Below are 22089 nucleotides of genomic sequence, written 5' to 3' on the forward strand. Positions count from 1 at the left end.
AGGATGTGCGAGGAGGCCTCTTGAAGAACTCCAGGCCTGCCATGCTGTCTGTCCGCTAAAGCCTGAGGCTCGAGGTCAGAGGATTCAGGAAGGCTCTGCAGTCGGCCCAGGAGGGCGGGGTCCCGTGGTGGAGGCGGGGAGAGGGAAGGACCGCGCGGATCACCAACCCCTGCTCGGCCCCGTACCAGGAAGCGCTGGGGGGCAGAGGAGCGGAGTTGAGGCAGAAGGCAGGTGAGGCTGGAGTCCTGGGGGTAGGCAGGCTGTCGCTGCCGCTGCCTGAGATGGAAATCGGGGGAGGAAGCTCGCGGAAGAAACAGCGGAGGGTCGTGGAAAGAAAGCAATGGCTGAGCTAGGGATGGGGTACCAGGTAGGGGGAGGACACGGGAGACACAGGTGGGGCTCCAGCGCATGCTCAATAGGGAGGGGCGCCGGTGGGGTGCCGACGCATGCGTAGTGGGCTTCTCGGGCGGTGGGGTGGTCGCGGAATTTGGGGACCTACTTCGGGAAAGGTGAAACGCGGGAGCAATTTTAGGGTACCTGTGGGACCTGGGCTCTTAGGGTCCTGACACAGGACGCGCCTGGGCCGAAAACCCAGGCACGCCCGGCCAGAGAGTGTTTCTTCACTCCCGGACTCTGCCAGTCAGAATGGTGGCGCCTTCGCTGAAGCTTCAGGACCTCATCGAAGAGATTCGCGGGGCCAAGACTCAGGCCCAGGAGCGGGAGGTGATCCAAAAGGAGTGCGCCCACATCCGGGCCTCCTTCCGCGATGGGGACCCAGTGCACAGGCACCGGCAGCTGGCCAAACTGCTCTACGTCCACATGTTGGGCTACCCCGCCCACTTTGGACAGGTACTGGCCAGGAATACCTCCCTCCTGAGCTTGATGAAGGCTAGTGGGGCAGAGTCACAGACTCTCTCACCTGTTTATACCCTGGTTTTTAGAATTCTACAATTTCAGAGTCCTCACAGGCTGCACTGCAAACCTCTTTCCCCATTGCTACCCCTACTGGTCATCAGCCGGCCTGAACCCTTCATTCTCTGGCCAGCCTCATTTAGGGCAGGCACCTCCTCCTTTCCTCTCCCATCCTCCTCAACTCCTAGTTCCTCCTACCCACTAACGCCTGAATTTCCTAAGCTTCTCCTCTTGTTGAAGGGAGAGTGATGAGATAGGATGCCCCACAGGTTAATCTGGTTTTAAAGAGGAAGATGGAACAGGGATGTGAGTGTCTATGGTTTCAACCCTGCCTCTTCCTGGTTTGCCCCCTTGACTATAGATGGAGTGCCTGAAACTGATCGCCTCCTCCAGATTCACAGACAAGAGGGTGGGCTACCTGGGGGCCATGCTTCTATTGGATGAGAGGCACGATGCCCACCTGCTCATTACCAACAGCATCAAGAAGTGAGAGGGTTCTGGCAATCACTTGGAATCAGGGAGATGGGAGAGTAGGGACCTTGGAAATCCCAGGGGACTGCCTGTTGTGGGTATTGAAAAGGACTCATTTTCTCAGAGGTTTGACTGACCGTCCTCCCAAACCCTGCAGTGACCTGAGCCAGGGGATTCAGCCAGTACAAGGCCTGGCCTTGTGCACTTTGAGCACCATGGGCTCTGCTGAGATGTGCCGAGACCTGGCCCCAGAGGTGGAGAAACTGCTCCTGCAGCCCAGTCCCTACGTGCGCAAGAAGGTGAGATGGTGGGACTCCTGGCACTTGCTCCTGCAGATACTGCCTGCTGTGTGCCATATAGTAGTAGATGCAGGGGTCCATCCCCTCTGACCCCTGTCTGAGGCCCCGAACCTCTGCAGGCTATTCTGACTGCAGTGCACATGATCCGGAAGGTCCCTGAACTCTCCAGTGTCTTCCTCCCACCCTGTGTCCACCTGCTTCACGAGCGTCACCATGGTAAGGCTGTGGGGCTCCCCATCCTTTGCTTCAGCTCTGTGGACAGAAGAATTGAAAATCGGATGGGAACACCAGCTCATAGGAGAAGGGTAGCACACACACACAGGCACACACGCAATAGACTCTCTTGCCCCTGGCCCCCACCATTCACTTCCCCGACCCTGACCCCAGGCATCCTGCTGGGCACCATCACGCTGATCACGGAGCTCTGCGAACGAAGCCCTGCAGCCCTCAGGCACTTCCGAAAGGTGGGCTGGTGAAGGGGCAGGCCCTGGGCCTGAAGAGAGGGTCAGTGGGGAAGGAATGGGGCTTTAGCTGGAGAGGATTAGAACAAATGCCCAAAGTTGTGCCCTCCCTCCAGGTGGTACCCCAGCTGGTACAGATCCTCCGGACTCTGGTGACAACGGGATACTCCACAGAACACAGCATATCTGGAGTCAGCGACCCCTTCCTGCAGGTGGGGTGACCTTTTACTGCTGTATCCCTGGAACAGAGAGGGCATAGCAGTAAGACCATGACCAGTGGTCTCCTCCAAGAGAACACTGGCCCTCTCAGTGTCCTGGGCAGCAGAATAGCAGGCACAGGATTGCTCAGGTCATCCCAGGACCTGTGAGGGGAGAGGGAATGCCTAAAAGTCAGGAAAATACAGTTTGGTAACAATTTTTTTTTAAGCCTGTCCTAAACTCCCCTGGCCTCACACACCTCTGTTCCCCTCCCAGGACCAAGGGACCTGTGGAGGTGAGGAGGTGTGGGGAGGATCTAGGGAGCGAGCCAGACCCTCACAGTGCTCTCCTCCATGTTAGAGTTTTCTCCTCAGCTCCATGACTCCTTATCCTATGAACCCCTTCACCTTTCAATTTTCAACCCAACCTCAGGTCCAGATACTTCGTCTGCTTCGGATCCTGGGCCGGAACCACGAGGAGAGCAGTGAGACTATGAATGACTTGCTGGCCCAGGTTGGGGCTGGGAGGAGGGCACTGGTTAGCTGTGTTGCTTGGAGACCCCACCAGCCCTGGGTGCCCCTCACTTGACTCCTCACTGTGCAGTGGCCATATCATTGCCTCTCTGTCTCCTCTAGACAGTGAACTCCATGAAGAAGGGACACAGTCTGTCTTAGTGCTATTGCCCCAGTGCCCAGGCCGGCCCTGGCACATAGTAGAGGCTAAGGGAACTTTGTTGGATGGTTGAAGGCTGGACAGATGACATGTTGGAGTCCTTCAAGAGACCTGAGGATTACCCGGGCTTGTTGGCATGTGCCTGTAGTCCCAGCCACTCAGGAGGCTGAGGCAGGAGGATCACCTAAGCCTGGGAGGTCAAGGCTGCAGTGAGCTGTGGGCGACAGAGTTAGACCCTGTATCAAAAGAAATGGAGACCTGAGGAGGTCCCTGAGCAGATACATCTTCTCTCTCCTCCACTCAGGTGGCCACTAACACAGACACCAGCCGAAATGCCGGGAATGCGGTCCTGTTTGAGACAGTACTCACCATCATGGATATCCGCTCTGCAGCTGGCCTACGGGTATCATCCCTTATGCCTCTCCCACTATGGCCCCGCCCACCACCTCACCCACACAGGTCCTGCTTGCTGGTTTCTTCCTCCTAGCCCCATCATGTTGCGCCATTGTGTTCCCACTCCTCAATGGCTGAGCAGGTTGCTTCTTTCCTGGCTGACCCCAGCTTCTGCCTCTCATAGGTTCTAGCTGTCAACATTCTTGGCCGCTTCCTACTCAACAGTGACAGGAACATTAGGTAATAGTCCCAACTGTCTACCTAGGCTGTGCCACTGATCCCCTGGCCCTCTGCCCTCCTTCCTCCAGAGCCTCCTGATCCATTTCTCTCTTACCCCTATACCCAAGACAGGATGGGGAGTGGGGGCTGATGGCCATGGTGTGATAGAACCTCCCCCATCCTGACCAGGTATGTAGCCCTGACATCATTGCTTCGACTGGTGCAGTCTGATCACAGTGCTGTGCAGCGGCATCGGCCCACTGTGGTGGATTGTCTACAGGAAACTGATGCCTCCCTCAGCCGGTGAGCAGTGATACAGGGGACAGGAGGGCAGGGCAGAGGTTCCCAGTGCCTTGTGGCCAAGACTCGAGCCAGCTTAGAGCAGCTGGAGTAAGAGGACTAACGGGGACAGGTCCCTGAGGAAGCAGAGGGGCTGAGGCATGGGCCAGGATAACCTGGGCTACCTGCATGAAAACCTCTTTCTCCTGCCAGGAGGGCCCTGGAACTAAGCCTGGCTCTGGTAAATAGCTCCAATGTGCGAGCCATGATGCAAGAGCTGCAGGCCTTTCTGGAGTCCTGCCCTCCTGACCTACGGGCTGACTGTGCCTCAGGCATCCTGCTAGCTGCAGAAAGGTGAGGTGCCCAGGAGTCGAAGAGGGTAGAATCTGGGCAGGGTCAGTACCAGGACTGATGAGCCATATATCCCCTAGGTTTGCTCCCACCAAACGCTGGCACATAGACACCATCCTGCATGTGCTGACCACGGTGAGGCAGGGGCCAGTCAGAGAGCTGGGCAGAAGTGGTCAAGATTCACCACACTGACTTGGCCATGCCCACACCTTCCAGGCAGGCACCCATGTGCGGGATGATGCAGTGGCCAACCTGACCCAGCTGATTGGGGGGGCCCAGGAGCTACATGCCTACTCTGTGCGCCGCCTCTACAATGCCCTGGCAGAAGACATTTCCCAGGTATCATTCCCACCTACCCAGGCCCAGGGCTGCCCAACCACACCCTTGCCCATCCTGGGCGGCCTCCTCCTTATACTAGATTCCAATTTTTCTCTCAAGATCACAGCTACCTACATAGTGCAGAAGACATCCAAGCACAGAGCCCTGTTTTTAAGAACATCTGGGCTTTTATCCTGACTCTGGTACCTCCTGGCTGTGTAACTACAGATGACTAACTTCCCTTATGCTCCACGTACCCTGACTGCCTCTTAGAGCTGCCTTGAGATTAAAGCTCTTGTGTTTATGAGGTTTTATTATTACCTTGAATGCTGAATGAATTAACAGATGCCAGGCAGTATCTACAGCCCCCTCTTCCATGTTAATTAAATAGGGTGGGCAGAAAGCATCCACACCTTCCACAAGGGAGGGACCCTCGCACATTTCCATCCTGTGTGGTTAGGCCATGTAGTTCTGATGCTTGGCCACCAGAGGGCAGTGGGAGCCAGGTAACAAACTTCCCTTTCCCCACCCCTCCAACCCCCTCCACCGTCTCTGTACTGCCTCAAGGGATATTACCGTGTGTGGAAGTGGGGAGAGGACCTCAGACACCGGCCCAGCAGTGTTTCTTTCTCTCTCTCTCTCTCTTTTTTTTTTTTTTAATAGAGACGGGGGTCTCGCTATGTTGCCCAGGCTGGTCTTGAACTCCTGGTCTCAAGCGATCCTCCCGCCCCAGCCTCCCAATGTGCTGGGATTACAGGCGTGAGCCACCATGCCCGGCCAGCCCAGCAGTTTCTTATTCCATGTAGCAACCACTGGTGCAGGTGGCAGCCTGGTGCATTGGGGAATATGGGGACCTCCTGCTGGAGGGGAACTGTGAGGAGATTGAGCCCCTTCAGGTGAGACCTCACTGGGGGTACACTGAGGAGGGACTCGTCAGGGGGGCAGGACTTGCACCAGGGTCACTAACTGTATCCATGTCTGAAGGTGGACAAAGAGGAAGTACTGGCATTGCTGGAAAAGGTGCTGCAGTCCCATATGTCCCTGCCAGCCACTCGAGGATATGCCCTCACAGCCCTCATGAAACTCAGCACTCGCCTCCAAGGGGACAATAAGTAAGAAGGGGTCCCAGCCCCTTGAGAGATGGCCTTTCACTGGACCCACCCATTTCTGAGTTTCTTTCCAGGCATATATACCCAGCCCACCCTAACCCCAAGCCCTTAGGTTCTTGTTTTTGAGCCAAATCTGGGTATTTCCCTGCTCCGTGGACCTTTCCTTCCTGCCACATTCTGCAGTGGCACACTGCCATTGCCACTTACATACTACACTGGCCCAGCCGCATCCGCCAGGTGGTGTCCATCTACAGGAGCTGCTTGGACGTGGAGCTGCAACAGCGGGCTGTGGAGTATGACACACTCTTCCGGAAGTACGAGCACATGAGGTGTGTCCAGCACTGTGCTGCAGCATGGGACCCAAACCCCTGCCCTCTCCCAAATGCCCTTTTGTAGGTACAAGGGCCTCATCCTCACCTGTGTTCCACATCCACGGTGAGAGCTTCCCACCCACTGTTAATTGAAGCTAAGCTGGCTTCCAACCCTCCTTGCTCATCTGAAAATCAGCAACAACATGTCATTTTAGGAAATCAGAAGGGAACTTCTGAGCCACCATGTGCACAGTGCTCCATGTTCCTAGTCATCATCCTAGATGCCTCTTGTGAAGGGCCCAAAGACCACAGAGGCACACTTGCATTCCATCCTCTCAGGGCTGCCATCCTGGAAAAAATGCCTCTTGTGGAGCGAGATGGCCCTCAGGCTGATGAGGAAGCAAAGGAAAGCAAAGCAGCAGCCCAACTTTCAGAAGCAGCCCCAGCACCCACAGAGCCCCAGGTGAGGAGGCTGGAAACCCTGGGGTAGGAAGACGGGCTGAGCTTCATACCCAGCCCTGCCCCTTCTGTCCCTTCCGCCAGGCCTCACAGCTCCTGGATCTGCTAGATCTCCTGGATGGGGCTTCTGGGGATGCCCAGCATCCTCCCCCTCTGCACCCCTCCCCTGGAGGTGCCCTGGTATACCTGCTTGACCTTCCCTGTGCACCTCCACCCCCAGGTAAGCCTAAGCAAAAAGGAGATGTCTTAGAGAAGGTAGGTGGAAATGTGCTGCTTCTCCTAAGGCAAGGGCTGAGGCTCATGGACCCTGCTTCTTCCTGTGTGTCCCCCATCCCATCCCCATCTCAGGAGGTAAAAGGATGAAGTCAGTCATGGTCACCTGTCTTCCCTTTGTTCCAGACTTCTTTCTCTGGCCTACAGGGCCCTGCTTCCTTCCCAGCCCTTCTTATACCACTTTCCCACTACCCACTCACTGCCCCCTTCTCAGCTCCTCACACCCTCCTACCCTTGACATTTCATGTTCTTTTTTACATGGAATGTTCTTTCCCCAGCACATCGAATGACCAGCTCATTCTCACTCCAGGCTTCAGCTAAAATGTCAGATGCCTTCCCCTACCGCTCCTATTTAAGTCAGTTCTCCCCAGTTATTCTAGAATGACTTACTTCCTTCATAGCATCTATTATGGTCTGTAATTATCTTGCTTATTTTATTTTTATTTTTATTTTTTGAGACAGAGTCTCGCTCTGTCACCCAGGCTGGAGTGCAGTGGCGCGATCTCAGCTCACTGCAACCTCCGCCTCCCAGGTTGAAGCTATTCTTGTGTCTTAGCCTCCCAAGCAGCTGAAACTACAAGCACGACCCACCACACTCAGCTAATTTTTTGCATTTTTAGTAGAGACAGGGTTTCACCATGTTGGCCAGGCTGGTTTCAAACTCCTGACCTCAGGGATCCACCCACCTCAGCCTCCCAAAGTGCTGGGATTACAGGCATGAGCCACCATGCCCGGCCCTTTTTTATTGTTTCTCTCCCCCATTAGACAGTAAGCTCCAGCCTCATCTTCATATCTACTTTGTTACTAGCCTCTCGAGTAGTGCAGGGCCAGTAGGTGTTCACTCAATTTTTGCTGAATGAACAAACATGTTCTCTCAAACCTGCACACTGAGCTGCCTCTGTCTCCCTACTCCAGCTCCCATCCCAGATCTCAAAGTGTTTGAGCGTGAGGGAGTACAGCTGAATCTGTCTTTCATTCGACCCCCTGAAAACCCTGCTTTGCTGTTAATCACCGCCACTGCCACCAACTCCTCAGAGGGTGATGTCACCGATTTCATCTGCCAGGCTGCTGTGCCCAAGGTTTGTCAAGATCAGGGTTCAGAGGTGGCCTGGGGACTCCAGGAGAAAAGGCCACTAAGTGGAGGTGGTGGGTGGGAGACAGTGTGAGATGCGATTGAGTCATCTGGATATCAGCAGTTGGGGAGTTACAGGAAAAGGGTGTGGAGCCACTGGGTGTAGAGGAGCTGCCTGAGCCCCACCTACTGCCATACTGTGCTCTGTTAAACTCCTGTGCTCAGAGTCTCCAGCTGCAGCTGCAGGCCCCCAGTGGGAACACAGTTCCAGCTCGGGGTGGCCTTCCTATCACCCAGCTCTTCAGAATCCTCAATCCTAACAAGGTGAGCTTCAGGAGTCCCCCCAAGACAAGACCCAGGGATAGGAGAAGTCATGGGTGCTAACCCTGGTCCCCGCTCTCCTATTCCTAGGCCCCCCTGCGGCTAAAGCTGCGCCTCACCTACAACCACTTTCACCAGTCAGTGCAGGAGATCTTTGAGGTGAACAACTTGCCTGTGGAATCGTGGCAGTAACTGTCTCCATCACAGCCTGAAATTCTCCTGTGTCCCAAACCCCAGGGGGCCCCAGCCGCTTGAAACCTACACCTGAGGGCTACCAGCAGGTGGCACTCTGGCTTTGCACTGCAAAAACTGGGGACCAGCCCCCTTCTCCCACAAATAAAGCCCAATAAAGCCTGAGAGGGGAGGAAAGCCATATTTGGGTATATTTGAAGTGGAAAATGTGTATGAATAACAGCAAGGGAAAAGCATTCTTACATAAGAGGTATGCATCTTCCCCTGAACCTTGAGAACCTGTCTCAACACAGGGGTGGGGATGGGGCGGCTGCTGGTTCTTTCTAACCCTCTTCAGGTCAGGGAACAAATTTGCCCCAAACTTCTACAGGCGGTACTCTACCCTCTGGGCCAGAGCTGGGCACAGTGGCAAAATCAGATTAGAATTTAGAGTTCTAACTGGGATTCCCAACCATTTCCTCAACTTGCTTCTATTTCCCACACCCCAAGGCAGGGAAATCCCTGCTGCCTCCCCTCATCTTCTAACTCAGCTGTAAGGCGGTTTAGGAGCTGCTGGCAGAATCAATGGCATCGACCAAGGGAGGGGGGTGGCAAGGGATTTTCCTGTGCTTAACTACTGATCACGGCTAAGTGGAAATCCTATAAACACGAGCGGAAATCAATGGAGGCTGCTTAGCGGCCAGGGGAGAGGGGCGGCCCACAGATTGCATCTGACGGATGAGGGAAGCAGCAGCAGCCAGGGAGGGCTCAAGGAAGAGTAGCTTAGAGTAGGGGGAAGAAACAGGCAGAGCTAGAGAGAGAGGAGTCACTGTCAGAAGGGACACCGAGGGGAGAGGTACAGTGGGCCAGGAGTGGACTCCATTAGACCCAGAGTTCCCTTCCCATTCTGGGAAGTGACACCCCTAGCCCAGGCAGTTATCAGGATCTTCAGTCCCCTGTGGCCTCTGCTTGGAGCTGTTCACTTCTAGCAGGCGCTGATAGTCTTGAGGCCGGAAACGCTGTAGGTACACGATCAGCTTGGCTGGTGCTGTCTCCTGTGCAGGCACACCTACAGGTAAAAGGACAACAAGGAGAGAAATGGACAGAGCCACAAGCACTTTGACTGTGCTCCCTGCCCACCTAGCCAGGACCCCATGGATGTTTCCAAAGCCACACTGGGGTTCTGAATGTCATCCACCCAGCTTCTATAACACACTAGTCCACTCCTTGCCTGCTTGTGGAACTGGGACCTAAAAGAGCAACTTCAGGCAAGAGTGGGACTAGAAGCCACACTTGAGCCTCTCCTCCAGCAAGGAGAAATGGCGAAGAGGCACCCAGGCACCAAGAAGACGAAGGATACCTCAACATCAGCTCATTTCAGTTATTACCCTGTCCCACAATCAAGATTAAAGCCCATCACAGGGCATAGGGGCTGACATCTGTAATCCCAGCACTTTGGGAGGCCGAGACGGGCAGATCACGAGGTCAGGAGATCGAGACCATCCTGGCTAATGTGATGAAACCCTGTCTCTACTAAAAATACAAAAACTTAGCCGGGTGTGTTGGTGAGCACGTGTAGTCCCAGCTACTCGGGAGGCTGAGGCAGGAGAATGGCGTGAACCAGGGAGGAGGAGCTTGCAGTGAACTGAGATCGCACCACTGCACTCCAGCCTGGGGGACAGAGCGAGGCTCTGTCTCGAAAAAAAAAAAAAAGATTAAAGCCCATCTAGACCAGGCCAAAGCTCATAAGCTTAGTAATGAAGCACATGCAGAGATGTACAAATAGAAACCAAGAGCTATAGAAAAAAGAGGAGGGAAGCTATAGCCATGGGGTGGGATTCACATAGAGTTCTCACCTCTACATCGTAAGGTGAGAACGGAATTGCCTATTGCTGGTGTCTGTTGTCAGTGCCTGACAGTGTGCTGGGCACATAGCAAGGAACTCAGTGTATGTTTGCTGTGGGGGCTCAAACAGCACTGCAGGGCTGTAAGGCCCCATGGGGTGCAAAATTCCACACTAGTGTGAATGAACTGTCTACAAGGGAATTATGCTTGGGAACAAATCTACCAAATCATGCCCCACTGTCTCACATAACTATAATGTTATTGCCCTTTACGAAAAGCTGAAAGAACAAATTAAAAAGATCTAGGTAACTGTAAAACAAAAGGACAGAAGATTGGTTGGACTCTTGGTGTAGTGGGCAGTGCATCAGTCTCATGATCGGAAGATCCTGAGTCTGAGCCTCCCAGAGGGCAGCTTTTGTAAAAAGGCTTTTTACTCCTCCTTGTGGAGGAGTGGTGACTGAAGAAGAAAAAAAAAAAAGACTGGGGGAAGGAAGAGTCAAAGCAGGGAACTGAGAAATGAAACTGAAGGAGATCTGGCTATAGGTATGAGAACTAAATGAGACAGGTTGGCTGGAATTAGACACATGGAAGGACTAAATCCAAATTAGCTACTGTTAAAGAGAAAATGAGATTTCACAGAACTGTAAGCAAACTTACAAAACTGCTAAAACAATTCCCATTACAAAAATAATCCAGGCCAGGCACAGAGGCTCACACTTGTAATCCCAGCACTTTGGAAGGCTGAGGCAGGCAAATTGCTTAAGGAGTTCCAGATCAGCCTGGGCAATATGACAAAACCTCGTCTCTATTTTAAAAAAATTTTTTTAATTCAGAGGCCCTCCCCCACTACATGGTCCAGTGGGTGCCTCCAAGAGAGAGAAGTGGGGAGCAGGAAAAGCACAAAAGGGCCTGTCTCTCTCACCAAGCATGCTGCTGAGCCTGTGGATCTTCTCTAGGGCAGCTGGTACTTCAGCCTCCTCATGTACCAGGGCCTCTACCTCACCCACAGCATAGCCAAAGTCGGCTGTATCCAAGTCCACCCTGAGCTGTGGCTCCTCTTCATCAGTTCCCAAGAGTACCAGTTTCCAGGCACTCCGCTTAGTCACAAAACTAGCTACTTCCTGCAGCCCCAATGGGCCCAGGACAGCAGCCACATCTCCAGCCCCCAGGCCGTCAGCCCCCAGCACCTTACAGAGCTGGGCCACAATTGTAGGTTCCGCTGTGAGTTCCTTATACTCCGTGTGGTGTCCTAAGACACCTGCTGCTCCAGGACATTTGAGCTCCCATCCACTATCCTCTCGTCGTCGCAGCCAGTGGTCAGCCTGCATGAGGCTCAGCTCAGGGGTGTCATAGTAGGTGTCTCGGAAGGTGACCCGGTGCTCCAGGGTGCCCCCCAACTCCTGCAGCCGCTCCTCTGTGCCAGGCCCTGGAAGGAACTTTCGCTCCACCTCTATCAAGCCCTGGGCCATGCTACCTGCAATTGGTTGAACAAACGTTTGCTGAGTTCCCAAGGATGCAAAGCCTCATGCTCAGCTCCTGGGGCGTCAACTCAGTACAGACCCCCTCCCTGGAAGAACTCATGAGGGGCACACTGTGTCGCAATAGTCTCTAGGGCTACTGCCCTTTTCTCTACCTCGGTGATATTAAGGCCCCGTCGGTCGTATTTTAACGTTCTGACAGTGACAGGTCTCCAGTAAAATCCCTTCCACTGCTGCTGATGTCCTCAATCCAAAGAGACCCCTAGAAAGCAGGCTGGGTAGCGGGTATCCTTTCAACGCCCCCCTCTCTACACCCTCCCACCCCAGGAGGCTAGTGGCTCGCGACCCGGGATGACCTGCCCTTTCCTGCTACACTACGGGCCAGCGGAACCTCAGGTCTCACCTCAAAGCCCCAGAGTCTCCTCGCGGGACCCAGAGAGGGGGAAGGGAGCTCACGCCATACACCCGCGAGGAATGCCGGGAGCAGTTCCTGATCCCGGACCTCGTCCCGACCCTCCGCGGGCCCGGCAGGGCCCGGCACCAGCGGCCATATTAAGTCCGTTGTGGCGGTGCCGAGAGCAGGCCAGGGCTCGAGAGACACGCTATGTAATGGGAGGCCGCGACCCCGCGGTGGCCAGGGGAGCGAGGCCGCCCCCTGGCGCTCTGCTCCTCATTGTCTGCCCCGCACGGCTCCCGGGGGTTGGTACAGGTCTCAGACCAGAGGCTGAGCCAGGCACCGTGGGGCGCGGATGCATGATGGGAGATGTAGTTCCAAAGGGAGACTTTGCCCTCTCGCCCCGTCCGTCGCTATGGTGACAGGAAAGCTGCAATTGGTGCTTGCAGTGCTCTACCTAAAGCTGAACTGGGGCTACAGGGCGGCGGGGAGAGTCGAGTGCAAGGAGCTCAAGCCCCAGTCCCATCTCCAACACCCACCCGCCCCACCCCCAACGCAGGCAGATGGGCCTGGAATACAAGCCATTCACACTGTCCAGCAGATATCTGCTATAGCAGCCAGTTAAGTGCAGGCCAGTGGCAATGGTGGCGGGTGGCGGGGGGTGGGGGTGGGGGGGGGTGGGGGGAGGGAAGGGAGCAGGGGCAGCGCGTAATAAAGTCCAGTTTAGCTACTCTGGAGTTTTAGAGGGGATCTAATACCTCCTGGCATGAACGTTCAGGGTAGGAGTGGGTGAGAAACTTTCTGTCAGAGAATAAAGTGATATTTGGCCAGGAACTAAAGATATGATGCAATTTCAACAGTTGGAGACCTGGATGGAGGCAGGATTAGCCTAAGCAAAGGCCCAGAAACTGGAGAGCACCTGGGTGGTATGTAAGTAGAAGACGAGGCTAGAAATGCAGTTGAAGAAAAAGCCTTGAGTGCTAGACTGAGGAGTTTGTGTCAGTTTCCAGAGGTCCCCAAGCAGTTTTTGTCAGGTGTGGAACTACTTATGTTCATTTAGAATACAGAAAGGCCGGTGCGGTTGCTCACACCTGCAATCTCAGCACTTTGGGAAGCCGAGGCCGGTGAATCACCAGAGGTAAGGAGTTTGAGACCAGCCTGGCCAACATGGAGAAACCCCCATCTCTACTAGAAATGCAAAAATGAGCCAGGCATGGTGGCGCATGCCTGTGTTCCCAGCTACTCCAGAGGCTGAGGCATGAGAATTCCTTGAACCAGGGAGGCCGAGGTTGCAGTGAGCTGAGATGGCGCCACCAGCCTGGGCGACAGAATGAGACTCCATCTCTCCCCCAAAAAATAAAATTCAGGAAAACATGGGGTTGACCCTTTGAATGCTTTGGGAGACAAAATATTAATAGAGACGATTCCTTCTTACCCCCTCTGAGGATTATGGTTATCTGGAGACTCTAACTATATGTCTGACCTTCCATGTGAGGAAGCTCCCTGAGGAACTGTGGCTCTTAACTCCTGGACTCCTTCCTATGATGGGTGAGAAGTGCCATGTTCTCAACACCTGCCCTCTCACCAGTATATTTTTGGAAACACATGACCAGTGAGAGGTATTATAAGGAGAAGGACACTGGTTTAAAGACATGGCATTTTGGCCAAGTGCGTTGGCTCACACCTGTAATCCTACCGCTTTGGGAGGTCAAGGCAGGAGGATCACTTGAGGCCAGGAGTTTGAGACCAGCCTGGGCAACATAGCAAGACCCTGTTTCTAAAAAAAAAAAAAAAATTTTTTTTTTTTAGTTAGCTGTGTGTGGTAGCGCATGCCTGTGGTCCCAGCTGCTCAGGAGGTTGAAGCAGGGGGATAGCTTGAGCCCAGGAGGTCAAGGGCAGTGAGCTATGATCCTGCTACTGCCTGTACTCGGCAACAGAGCAAGACCCTGTATAAAAATAAATAAACAAATGGCATCTTGAACTTGGGATAGCTTGGGTGAACCCCTGGCCCCACTCCATGTTAAGCACCATTGGTTAGGGAGGGAAGCAACCCCAGCTCCTAGGGCCTGCTTTTCATCCATCTTTTGCTTTCCAGTTTTTTTAACCTGGGATGAAGACCTAATTTTTCCTGTGTTACAAGGTCCAATCCAGTGGAGTAAAAGCTGCAGCTTATTTGAACAGAAAGATCAGTTTCCGGAGCCAGACCTGGGGTTGACTCCCAGCTTTACTTTCTAGATGTTTGGCCATCGGCAAGCTACTCCACTTCCCTAAGCATCTGCTTTTTCTTTTTTTTTTTTTTTGAGACTGAGTCTCACTCTGGCATCTCAGCTCACTGCAACCTCTGCCTCCCAGGTTCAAGTGGTTCTCCTGCCTCAGCCTCCTGAGTAGTTGGGACTACAGGCACATGCCATCACACCTGCCTAATTTTTGTTTTTTATTTGTTTGTTTTTGTTTTTGAGATGGAGTTTCATTCTTGTTGCCCAGGCTGGAGTGCAATGGTGTGATCTTGGTGCACCGCAACCTCTGCCTCCCGGATTCAAGGAATTATTCTATGTCAGCCTCCCAAATAGCTGGGATTACAGGTGCATGCCACCATGCCCAGATAATTTTGTATTTTTAGTAGAGACAGGGTTTCTCCATATTGGTCAGGCTGGTCTTGAACTCCTGACCTCAGGTGATCCACCCGCCTTGGCCTCCCAAAGTGCTGGGATTACAGGTGTGAGCCACCACACCCAGCCAGCCTCTGCTTTTTCGTTGAGAAAATGTGGTCTGCCTCACAGTTACCTATGAGGATTCAGTCATAAACTGTTACATAGTATAAACTCAAAATGTTCATTTCTTTCTCATTTTTGTCATGTGAAATTCAGGGTTTTGTTGTGTTGCTTAAGAGAAGTAGGCTATAGCAGTTAGTGTGGGCTCTGGACCCAGACCATGGAGGTTTTTGAATCCTGGTGCTGTCACTTACTTATTGGACCTTGGGCCTGTTAATTCACTTATTTGTGCCTTAGTTTCCTCAACTGTAAAATGGGACTATAATAGTATCTACCTCATGGGATTGAGAGGACTAGACAATATATGTAAAAGTGCTTGAAACTGTCCCTGTGCATTCAAGAAATCTTAGAAATTATTGTTATTAGAATACGGGAGCGGCCGGGCAAGGTGGCTCACGCCTATAATCCCAGCACTTTGGGAGGCTGAGGCTGGTGGATCACCTGAGGTCAGGAGTTCCAGACCAGCCTGGCTAAGATGGTGAAACCCCCATCTCTACTAAAAATACAAAATTAGCAGGGCATGGTGACGGGCACCTATATAATCCCAGCTACTTGGGAGGCTGAGGCAGGAGAATCACTTGAACCTGGAAGGCGAAGGTTGCAGTGAGCTGGGATCGTGCCACTGCACTGCAGCCTGGGCGACAGAGTGACTCTGTCTCAAAAAACAACAACAAAAAACAGGCCGGACGCAGCGGTGGCTCACACCTGTAATCCCAGCACTTTGGGAGGCCGAGGCAGGCGGATCACAAGGTCAGGAGTTGGAGACCAGCCTGACCAACATGGTGAAACCCCGTCTCTACTAAAAATACAAAAATTAGCTGGGTGTGGTGGTGCGTGCCTGTAATCCCAGCTACTTAGGAGGCTGAGGCAGGAGAATCGCTTGAACCCGGTGGTGGATGTTGCAGTGAGCCGAGATCGCGCCACTGCACTCCAACCTGGGCGACTGAGCGAGACTCCATCTCAACAACAACAAAAAAATAAAAAATAAAAAAAATTGCAGGAACACTTAATGAGCTGATAAACTGAAGATGAGGAGGAGGAGCCCAAACCTCCCACTACCCAGCTCAGGGGACTATGTAACCGCGTGGAGGAGGCAGAAGCTCTCAGAGACTAAAGAGGAATTGCTGCGGTAGAAGAGGTTCCAGTACCCAATAGGAGAGGGGGGGAATAATAAGGAAGAAGGGAATGAAAAAAAGGAGGCCTTGGGCGGCTCAGGGTTCTGTAGCTGATTTAAAACAAAACAACAAAACACATGTATGGTTTCTGCAGACCGCAGGATGAAGAGGAGAGGAGACGGAAAAGAGTTTAAAGGGGCCTGCCCTCTTTGCAAGCACCGGCTTGAACTTGGAGCCAGAGTCTAGGAGGCGACCTGGTGGGCTGGCTGGCCTGCCCCCCGGCCCTGGGTCCCGCGAGGCGGGCGGGCGCGAACAGACTACAACTCCCGGCATGCGCCGCGGCGGGCGGGTCGCTGCACCTGCTCAGTGGGGCCGCCCCGGGCGCCTGGGTATTGATTATTCCATTGTGTGGGACGCCTCGACTCCAGCCAGTGAATGAGGCGGAGGAGTGAGGGCGAGGAGGAGGAGGAGGGCGAGGAGGAGGAGGAGGAGGAGGAGGAGGAGGAGGAGGAGGCAGGGAGCGAGCGAGTGCCCAGGGTGAATCAATGGAAACCCCCTCACGAAGCCGGGGAAACACTTCAGCCGCAGCCAAATAGCATTGATTATTTTCCTTCACTTCCCTCACCGCCGTGAATTTATTTATTTATTTTTTCCATCTCCGTCCCCGACGCCCCGGAGCGAGCGCTGGAGGGAGGGAGGAGGAGGGGAAAAAAGAGGAATCAACACATCGGAGAAGTCCCTTCCAAGAGCCGCCCCCTCCCCTCCCCGCCTCGCGCTGCTCGGCGGCCGCGGTTCGACTCCCGTCCCTGCTTCCAGCTGAGGTGTAAGTGCATCGATTTCCGATGCTGCTGGGTTGGTTTTTCCTCCTCTCCCTCTCTCTCTTCTTCCCTTCCTTGCTCTTTGGAAGCTCGAGACGGGAGAGGAGGCGCTCGGAGACTGCCGCTGGAGGGGACGGAGAGGGACGGGAAGGGGCTGGGGGAGGGGACAAGGACGGACGGACAGACAGACCGAGAGCCCAGGGAGAAAGCAGACAGGGGTGCGGGAGGAAGAGGGCGTGCGCGGGGACGCGGGTAGAGAGAGATGCGGGGGTGGAGGGAGAAACGGGAACGGGAAAGGCAGAGGCCCGCCGGACAGACGGAGGGCATGGAAAGCCTAGACGGACCGCGCTGAGCTGTGCAGGGAGCGGGGGTCCCGGAGGGAAGGGGAGGCCCGGTGAGTGTGAGGGCTCAGAGCTGTCAGCCTGGAGGGGCCTGGGTCTCGGCGGCCCCCCGCCGGCTGTGGGACGGGAGAACAGCGGCCGGCGGGCTGATGGATGGGCTAGCGCGCTGGGGCGTGGAGTGGGAGGGGACGTGGATACCCTCAATCTTCGTTCGTTTTTGGCTGAAGTTGGGCTTTCCATTCCTTTTTTTGAAAGGGTTGAGTAGGTGAGGGGAGGCCACATGCCCATTCAAGGTGAAGCGTGTCTGTCCTGCACGCCCATCCCACCACCCCCATCCGCTCTTGTCTGCCCCTCTGAGCAGCCCTATCATTTTCAAGCACAAGACCACGCTTCTCGCTGCGCCTGTAGCCCCGCTGATCTCTGTCCATGTGTCCCTGACTTCTGGTTTTGCCATTCATCTCGTCTCTTCCATCCCATCCATCTCTGGGTCTGTATGTCACTGCCTCCACTTGTGACCCTTCCCATCCCAGTGATCCTCTCCTTGTGTGTCTCTGTCACTATGTGTCACGCCTTGGCTGCCTGTTCTGTCCGTCTAGAACTCCATGCCCTCTCCTTCAGAGTCTGTCTGGATATCTCTGGCCTTTTCAGGCTACTTTGGAATTTGCTTATCAGTCATGATTGTGGTGGTCACAGTCAGGGCCTAGAGGAGTGGGATGATGGAGCAAATGTGTCTCCACCAAAGCCTCTAGTGCCTTCAGCATGGCCAGGACCGCCTCCTCTTCCACCTTCACCAGGGAAGCTTTGGAACTTCCTAGCATTGTTGACTGTCCCCTTTGCCATGTGCCTGTCTCCCTCATCAGAACCTCACCTTCTGGTCTCATGCGTGTCATCTGCCTTCCCAGGAGCTTCCCACCACAAAACCTCTTCCCTGCTGACTTAATTTTCCTCCCTTCCCCCACTTTATCATTGTATATTTTTTTATTTCCCCATTTTGCTTCACCTCTTTTTTCCATCTGTTTCCCACCAGCTCTCTTATGAGTTTCCACCTTTGTTCCCATAATCTGCCCTCTTCCTACCTTTTCTTCTTGATCATCCTAAGTTTCTTTTATCCCTTTTCCTCTTATCCAGCATTTTAACCCCAGCAGCAGAATGTACCAGCAAGCAAGGGGCTGGGAGAGGTGTGGGGTACGGTTTTTGAAGGCACATAAACAGGCCAAGAAATAATTTAATGGGCTTCCAGGGGCATATAACCCCTTCATCAATCAGTGCCATTATGTCAGTTAACTGTCAACTTTGATTTTGTAAGAGGACATTCCCTAGGACTCTAAGCTCCACCCTGCCTGGTTGCCCCCCATCCTTCAGTTCATTCTAGATATCAGTTGCTTTTTCTTCACTTTTTAGTTCATCTTCTTCCTAGGCCCCTGCTAGTATCATATTTAGATCCAGCACCATTTTTTAATGAGGCAGTGTTTATTAGTGTGATAAAAGCTATCGTATGTAAGGAGCCAGGTTCATTCAGCCTGAAGAACAGTAAGGGTGGATAAAGGATCTGGAGAGTTTACCTTGGTTTTTAGCCCATCATTGTTTTTCCAAACCTCAGGAGCTTGGAAAGGTAAAAGGAGCAGGTAGACATGGGCAGAAGATGGACGATTTCAGAGGTGAACAGAATTAAAGGAAGGAAGGGGTGGTCAGTGCAATAAACACACGGGGTAGAGAAATGTATGACGTGAGGGATATGCAAAGGAAGAGAGGAAAATCTATGCGGACTAGGGGGCAGGGGAGGAATGAAAGGGTGATTAATTAAGAAACTGGAAGAATGAAACAAAACGTGTTGATAGCAATACAGAAGGTAAAAGGAAGAGAAATGATAGAATATTCCTAAAGTGGAGGTCAACAGAAGAAGCACTATTAAATTAATACAATAGTAAAGAGGGGGAAGGAAGGAATTGCCGAACAAGATGAGATGGGAAAAGAGTATGGTACAAAGAAGGTAAATGGATGGCAAACGAAGGAGTGCTGAGGCAGATCAGAGCTGCACAGAGCTTGGTAGGGGGAAAAGAGAGGATGAGGTATCAAAGGAAACAAATGCCTCTGGTGTGAGGAGGACACAGCGTGACTGATGCAAAGAAAGCGAGAGCACTGCGGGGGGGCCGGGGAGGTTGGAAAAAAAGCATAGCAGAAATAGCAGGAACACCATTGGGCGAAGCCTCAGAAGAGAGAAATGCCCAAGAGAGGGAGAGAAAGCAGAAATATATGGGGAAGAGAGAGAACCTTACGAGCATTCATTTCATTGGCCTAATCACTCACTACCCCCACCAAAGGCCTTTGTACTTCATTCCCAAGCCAGAACACAAGCAAAGAAATGAAAAAGTAGAATTCCCATAAACTTCAGCTGAGAGGAACTTGAATCTTCCCAGCCCCTGAGAACTAAAGAACTCAAGCCTCTGATGTCATAAATTGCTGGTATTGCCTTGGCAACCTGACACGGTTCCTCCCTCCATGATGTCAGAGGCAGCTGGTGTTACCTTGAGACCCATACAGGAATAACTTGCTGCTTTGCCAGGGTGCTGTATCACCTATGGGGCCAGGGCCTGGGTCGAATTGGTAGGATTTCTGACTCTGGTAGCTTGACCTTGTCTCCCTGGAGCTCTTCTCAGCTCAGAACAACAGGTGTCCCAATAACTCTTGTTTGTGAATGCCTGAGGTTTACTAGAGCCTGACAGTAGCAAGAGGAAGGAACCTAAGATAGGGCATTGAGGTCGGGATGGTTGGATCAAAAGTCAGGCAGAGACAGAAGAGGAGGACTAGAAATGGTAGTTACAGAATGTGAAAGGAGAAGGGCTTTGTGAGCTGGGAGAGTTGTTGAAAGTGTAATGGCTTTGGCTTTAGGAATGGAGACTAAAGCTGGAATGCAGAGGAAGGGATCAGGGCTGTGTGAGAGTGTAAACTTATTCAGGGATTGAGAAAAGGGAAGAGTTGTGAAATGCCAGTGGGCACAGTGGAATTTGGCTGTACAGGAAGGGTAAAATGGGACAGAGTCCCCTAGTCTGAGAGACTTAGGTCTGGTGAGAGACTCAGGGTTAGTCACATGGCCATCTGAGGAGTGGCTACATCTGTCTAGTTTCCAGTTGTTTTCCAGCACCTAGCACAGTGTCTGTCACACAGAAAAGGCTTAATAAATATCTGTTGATCAAACATTGAATTAGTAGGGAGAGGCTGGGGGAAAGAGCTGCCCACCTAATTTTCACCCACTCCCCCCATGTAAGTCTACATTAATGGGCAAACTGGGAAATCAGAAACCCGAGGGAATGGCTGGAGGGTAGTTAACCAGTGACAGTGAGATCTGAGGCAGACAGGAAAGACTGGGTTAGGGTCACACTTGGAGGCAGCCAGGGGAACTCTCAGGGCTGATATGCTTAGTCTTTGTAGTGATAATTGGAGGAAAACCTGAATGAACAGTCCTAGGAGCCCAAGAGGAAGATGTAGAGGAGGGAAGAGAAAGGAGGCGGTTTCCAGAAAAGGTTGAGAGTTGTTTCCAAAGAGAGAGTTGGCAAATGTGAATTAAAAGTAGCATCCCCACCCGATTCCCAATCATGAAACTACAACTGAATTGTTCATAACCATATATATACAGTGACCGCAAATAAGGAGTTCATAAATCAATACCAGACCCATTCTAAACACTCATCCCAACCCAGATAATTATTAATACAAGGAAGGCAGCACTGGCCATGTGGGCCAAAAGGCCAAAGGAGGGAGAAGTCACTGCTGCCCAGATCTTGATGTAAAGAACCCTGTGACGGATGGCCTTGATGTCTGACTCTCCATTGTTGAAAGACTCCAGAGGTATCTAGAAGAGGGGGAGGCAAGAGATGTAGAGCTCACCACAACTCTCAGAGCGAAATCTGCAGAAAGCAGAGGTCTAAATACACAGAAGCTATAGAAAACAAAGATGCATCCAACCAGGAATCACGAGGTGAAGGGCCAAAAAGCCCCTGAATGGGTTGAGAAATCTACGAAAGAAGACAGGGGAGAGAGCTGGGAGTGCTGGAGGACAGTCTGGCTATAATAAGAAAAGGCCAGGGCAGCTCGAGAAGGGGCTGGTGGGCAGGGGGCCTGAAGGAAGGACAGTGGTGGCTGTTGCACTGTCAGCCGCCGCTACGGAGTTGGGCAGCTCATATTTTGCAGCAGGCGACAGGCTGTCGACACAGCGGTCCTTTACCTCACCGTTAGAAACTCATTTCATTGATTTTTCCATCTTTCTTCTTGAGCTTCTCACACTAAGCTCAGTCATCCCACCACCCACTTTCCCAGAGCCCCTTGCCTCTCTGGGGAAAGTCCCAGGGAACTGCCTGCCCATCCCTCCTCCCCAGGCTGGCAAGGCAGGGGTGAAAGATTTAGAAGTAACTTCCAGCCCCATAGGGTAATCCCATGAGCTCTCAGTGACTTCCTCATGTAGGAACGAGTCCAGAGACCAGGGCCCCCATGTGCAGTTGTTAAGGGGTGACAGGGCTGAGGTCCACCCACAGTCCTGTCACCAAGCTGTACCACTGGCATGAGGGCTGCATACACCTGGAGGAAGATATCTTTTAATAATTTCTACTGAGACAGCTCAGCACCCCTCAGCATTTTTTACCCCCAAAGTCTAATGAGAGAACAGGAGCCCTCTTTCTGTGTTTGGCAGGAACACAGGATTACATCAAAGCTAAAGTTCAGGCCTTGGAATTCCCAGCAGGGCCATCAACTGGGATGTGGCATGCACAGAGGCCTGTGCAATCAGAAAGACATGAACGTTCCAGGGTGTGCAAGACCCCTCTGCAGAGAGGTTTATGCATGGAGAGTCTGATCCTATGGAGCATGTTGATGTGCAAAGTCAGTGGGGCAGAATGGGTGTGGGCAGGAATTTAACTTCATGTATGCACATTTCCCTAGTGCCTCCTCTAGTCATAGCTAACTACCCTGGACCTCTCCCTTTGGGGCTGGGCTTGGGCTAGAGGTCAAGAGTCAATTACCAGTCATTTGGCTTCTCAGTGAAGGA

At 52.8% G+C, this 22089-nt stretch overlaps 2 protein-coding genes across 19 annotated transcripts; one reads left to right on the forward strand and one right to left on the reverse strand.

The window, feature by feature from the left end:
- Positions 1-129: 129 nt before the first annotated feature.
- AP1G2 (adaptor related protein complex 1 subunit gamma 2) lies at positions 130-9007 on the forward strand. 16 transcript variants are annotated; one of them, XM_007990886.3, is made up of 22 exons: positions 178-231; positions 641-849; positions 1274-1398; positions 1541-1682; positions 1802-1898; positions 2070-2146; positions 2260-2355; positions 2774-2854; positions 3318-3416; positions 3591-3646; positions 3815-3928; positions 4118-4258; positions 4336-4390; positions 4472-4594; positions 5380-5469; positions 5558-5685; positions 5907-6011; positions 6333-6456; positions 6537-6672; positions 7641-7804; positions 8023-8121; positions 8209-9007. In XM_007990886.3, exons 2-22 carry the CDS (start codon positions 646-648, stop codon positions 8308-8310), a joined length of 2358 nt encoding a protein of 785 aa, XP_007989077.2. In that variant the 5' UTR covers positions 178-231; positions 641-645; the 3' UTR covers positions 8311-9007. The 16 variants fall into 16 exon arrangements, 14 of the variants coding, with proteins under 14 accessions (XP_007989076.2, XP_007989074.2, XP_007989073.2 ...); XM_007990885.3 differs by having other exon boundaries at positions 130-231; positions 645-849; positions 1802-2146; XM_007990883.3 differs by having other exon boundaries at positions 131-231; positions 1802-2146.
- THTPA (thiamine triphosphatase) lies at positions 8478-12378 on the reverse strand. 3 transcript variants are annotated; one of them, XM_073012921.1, is made up of 3 exons: positions 12016-12378; positions 11327-11608; positions 8478-9358 (listed from the first exon to the last, which is right to left on the reverse strand). In XM_073012921.1, the coding sequence occupies exons 2-3, from the start codon at positions 11601-11603 to the stop codon at positions 9213-9215; spliced, it is 423 nt and encodes a 140-aa protein (XP_072869022.1). In that variant the 5' UTR covers positions 11604-11608; positions 12016-12378; the 3' UTR covers positions 8478-9212. The 3 variants fall into 3 exon arrangements, with proteins under 3 accessions (XP_072869022.1, XP_007989088.3, XP_007989090.3); XM_007990897.3 differs by having other exon boundaries at positions 11057-11608; XM_007990899.3 differs by lacking the exon at positions 12016-12378 and adding an exon at positions 11768-11927 and having other exon boundaries at positions 11057-11608.
- Positions 12379-22089: the final 9711 nt, after the last annotated feature.

The sequence above is a fragment of the Chlorocebus sabaeus genome, chromosome 29, assembly GCF_047675955.1.
Source record: "Chlorocebus sabaeus isolate Y175 chromosome 29, mChlSab1.0.hap1, whole genome shotgun sequence".
Classification (NCBI taxonomy): Eukaryota; Metazoa; Chordata; class Mammalia; order Primates; family Cercopithecidae; genus Chlorocebus; species Chlorocebus sabaeus.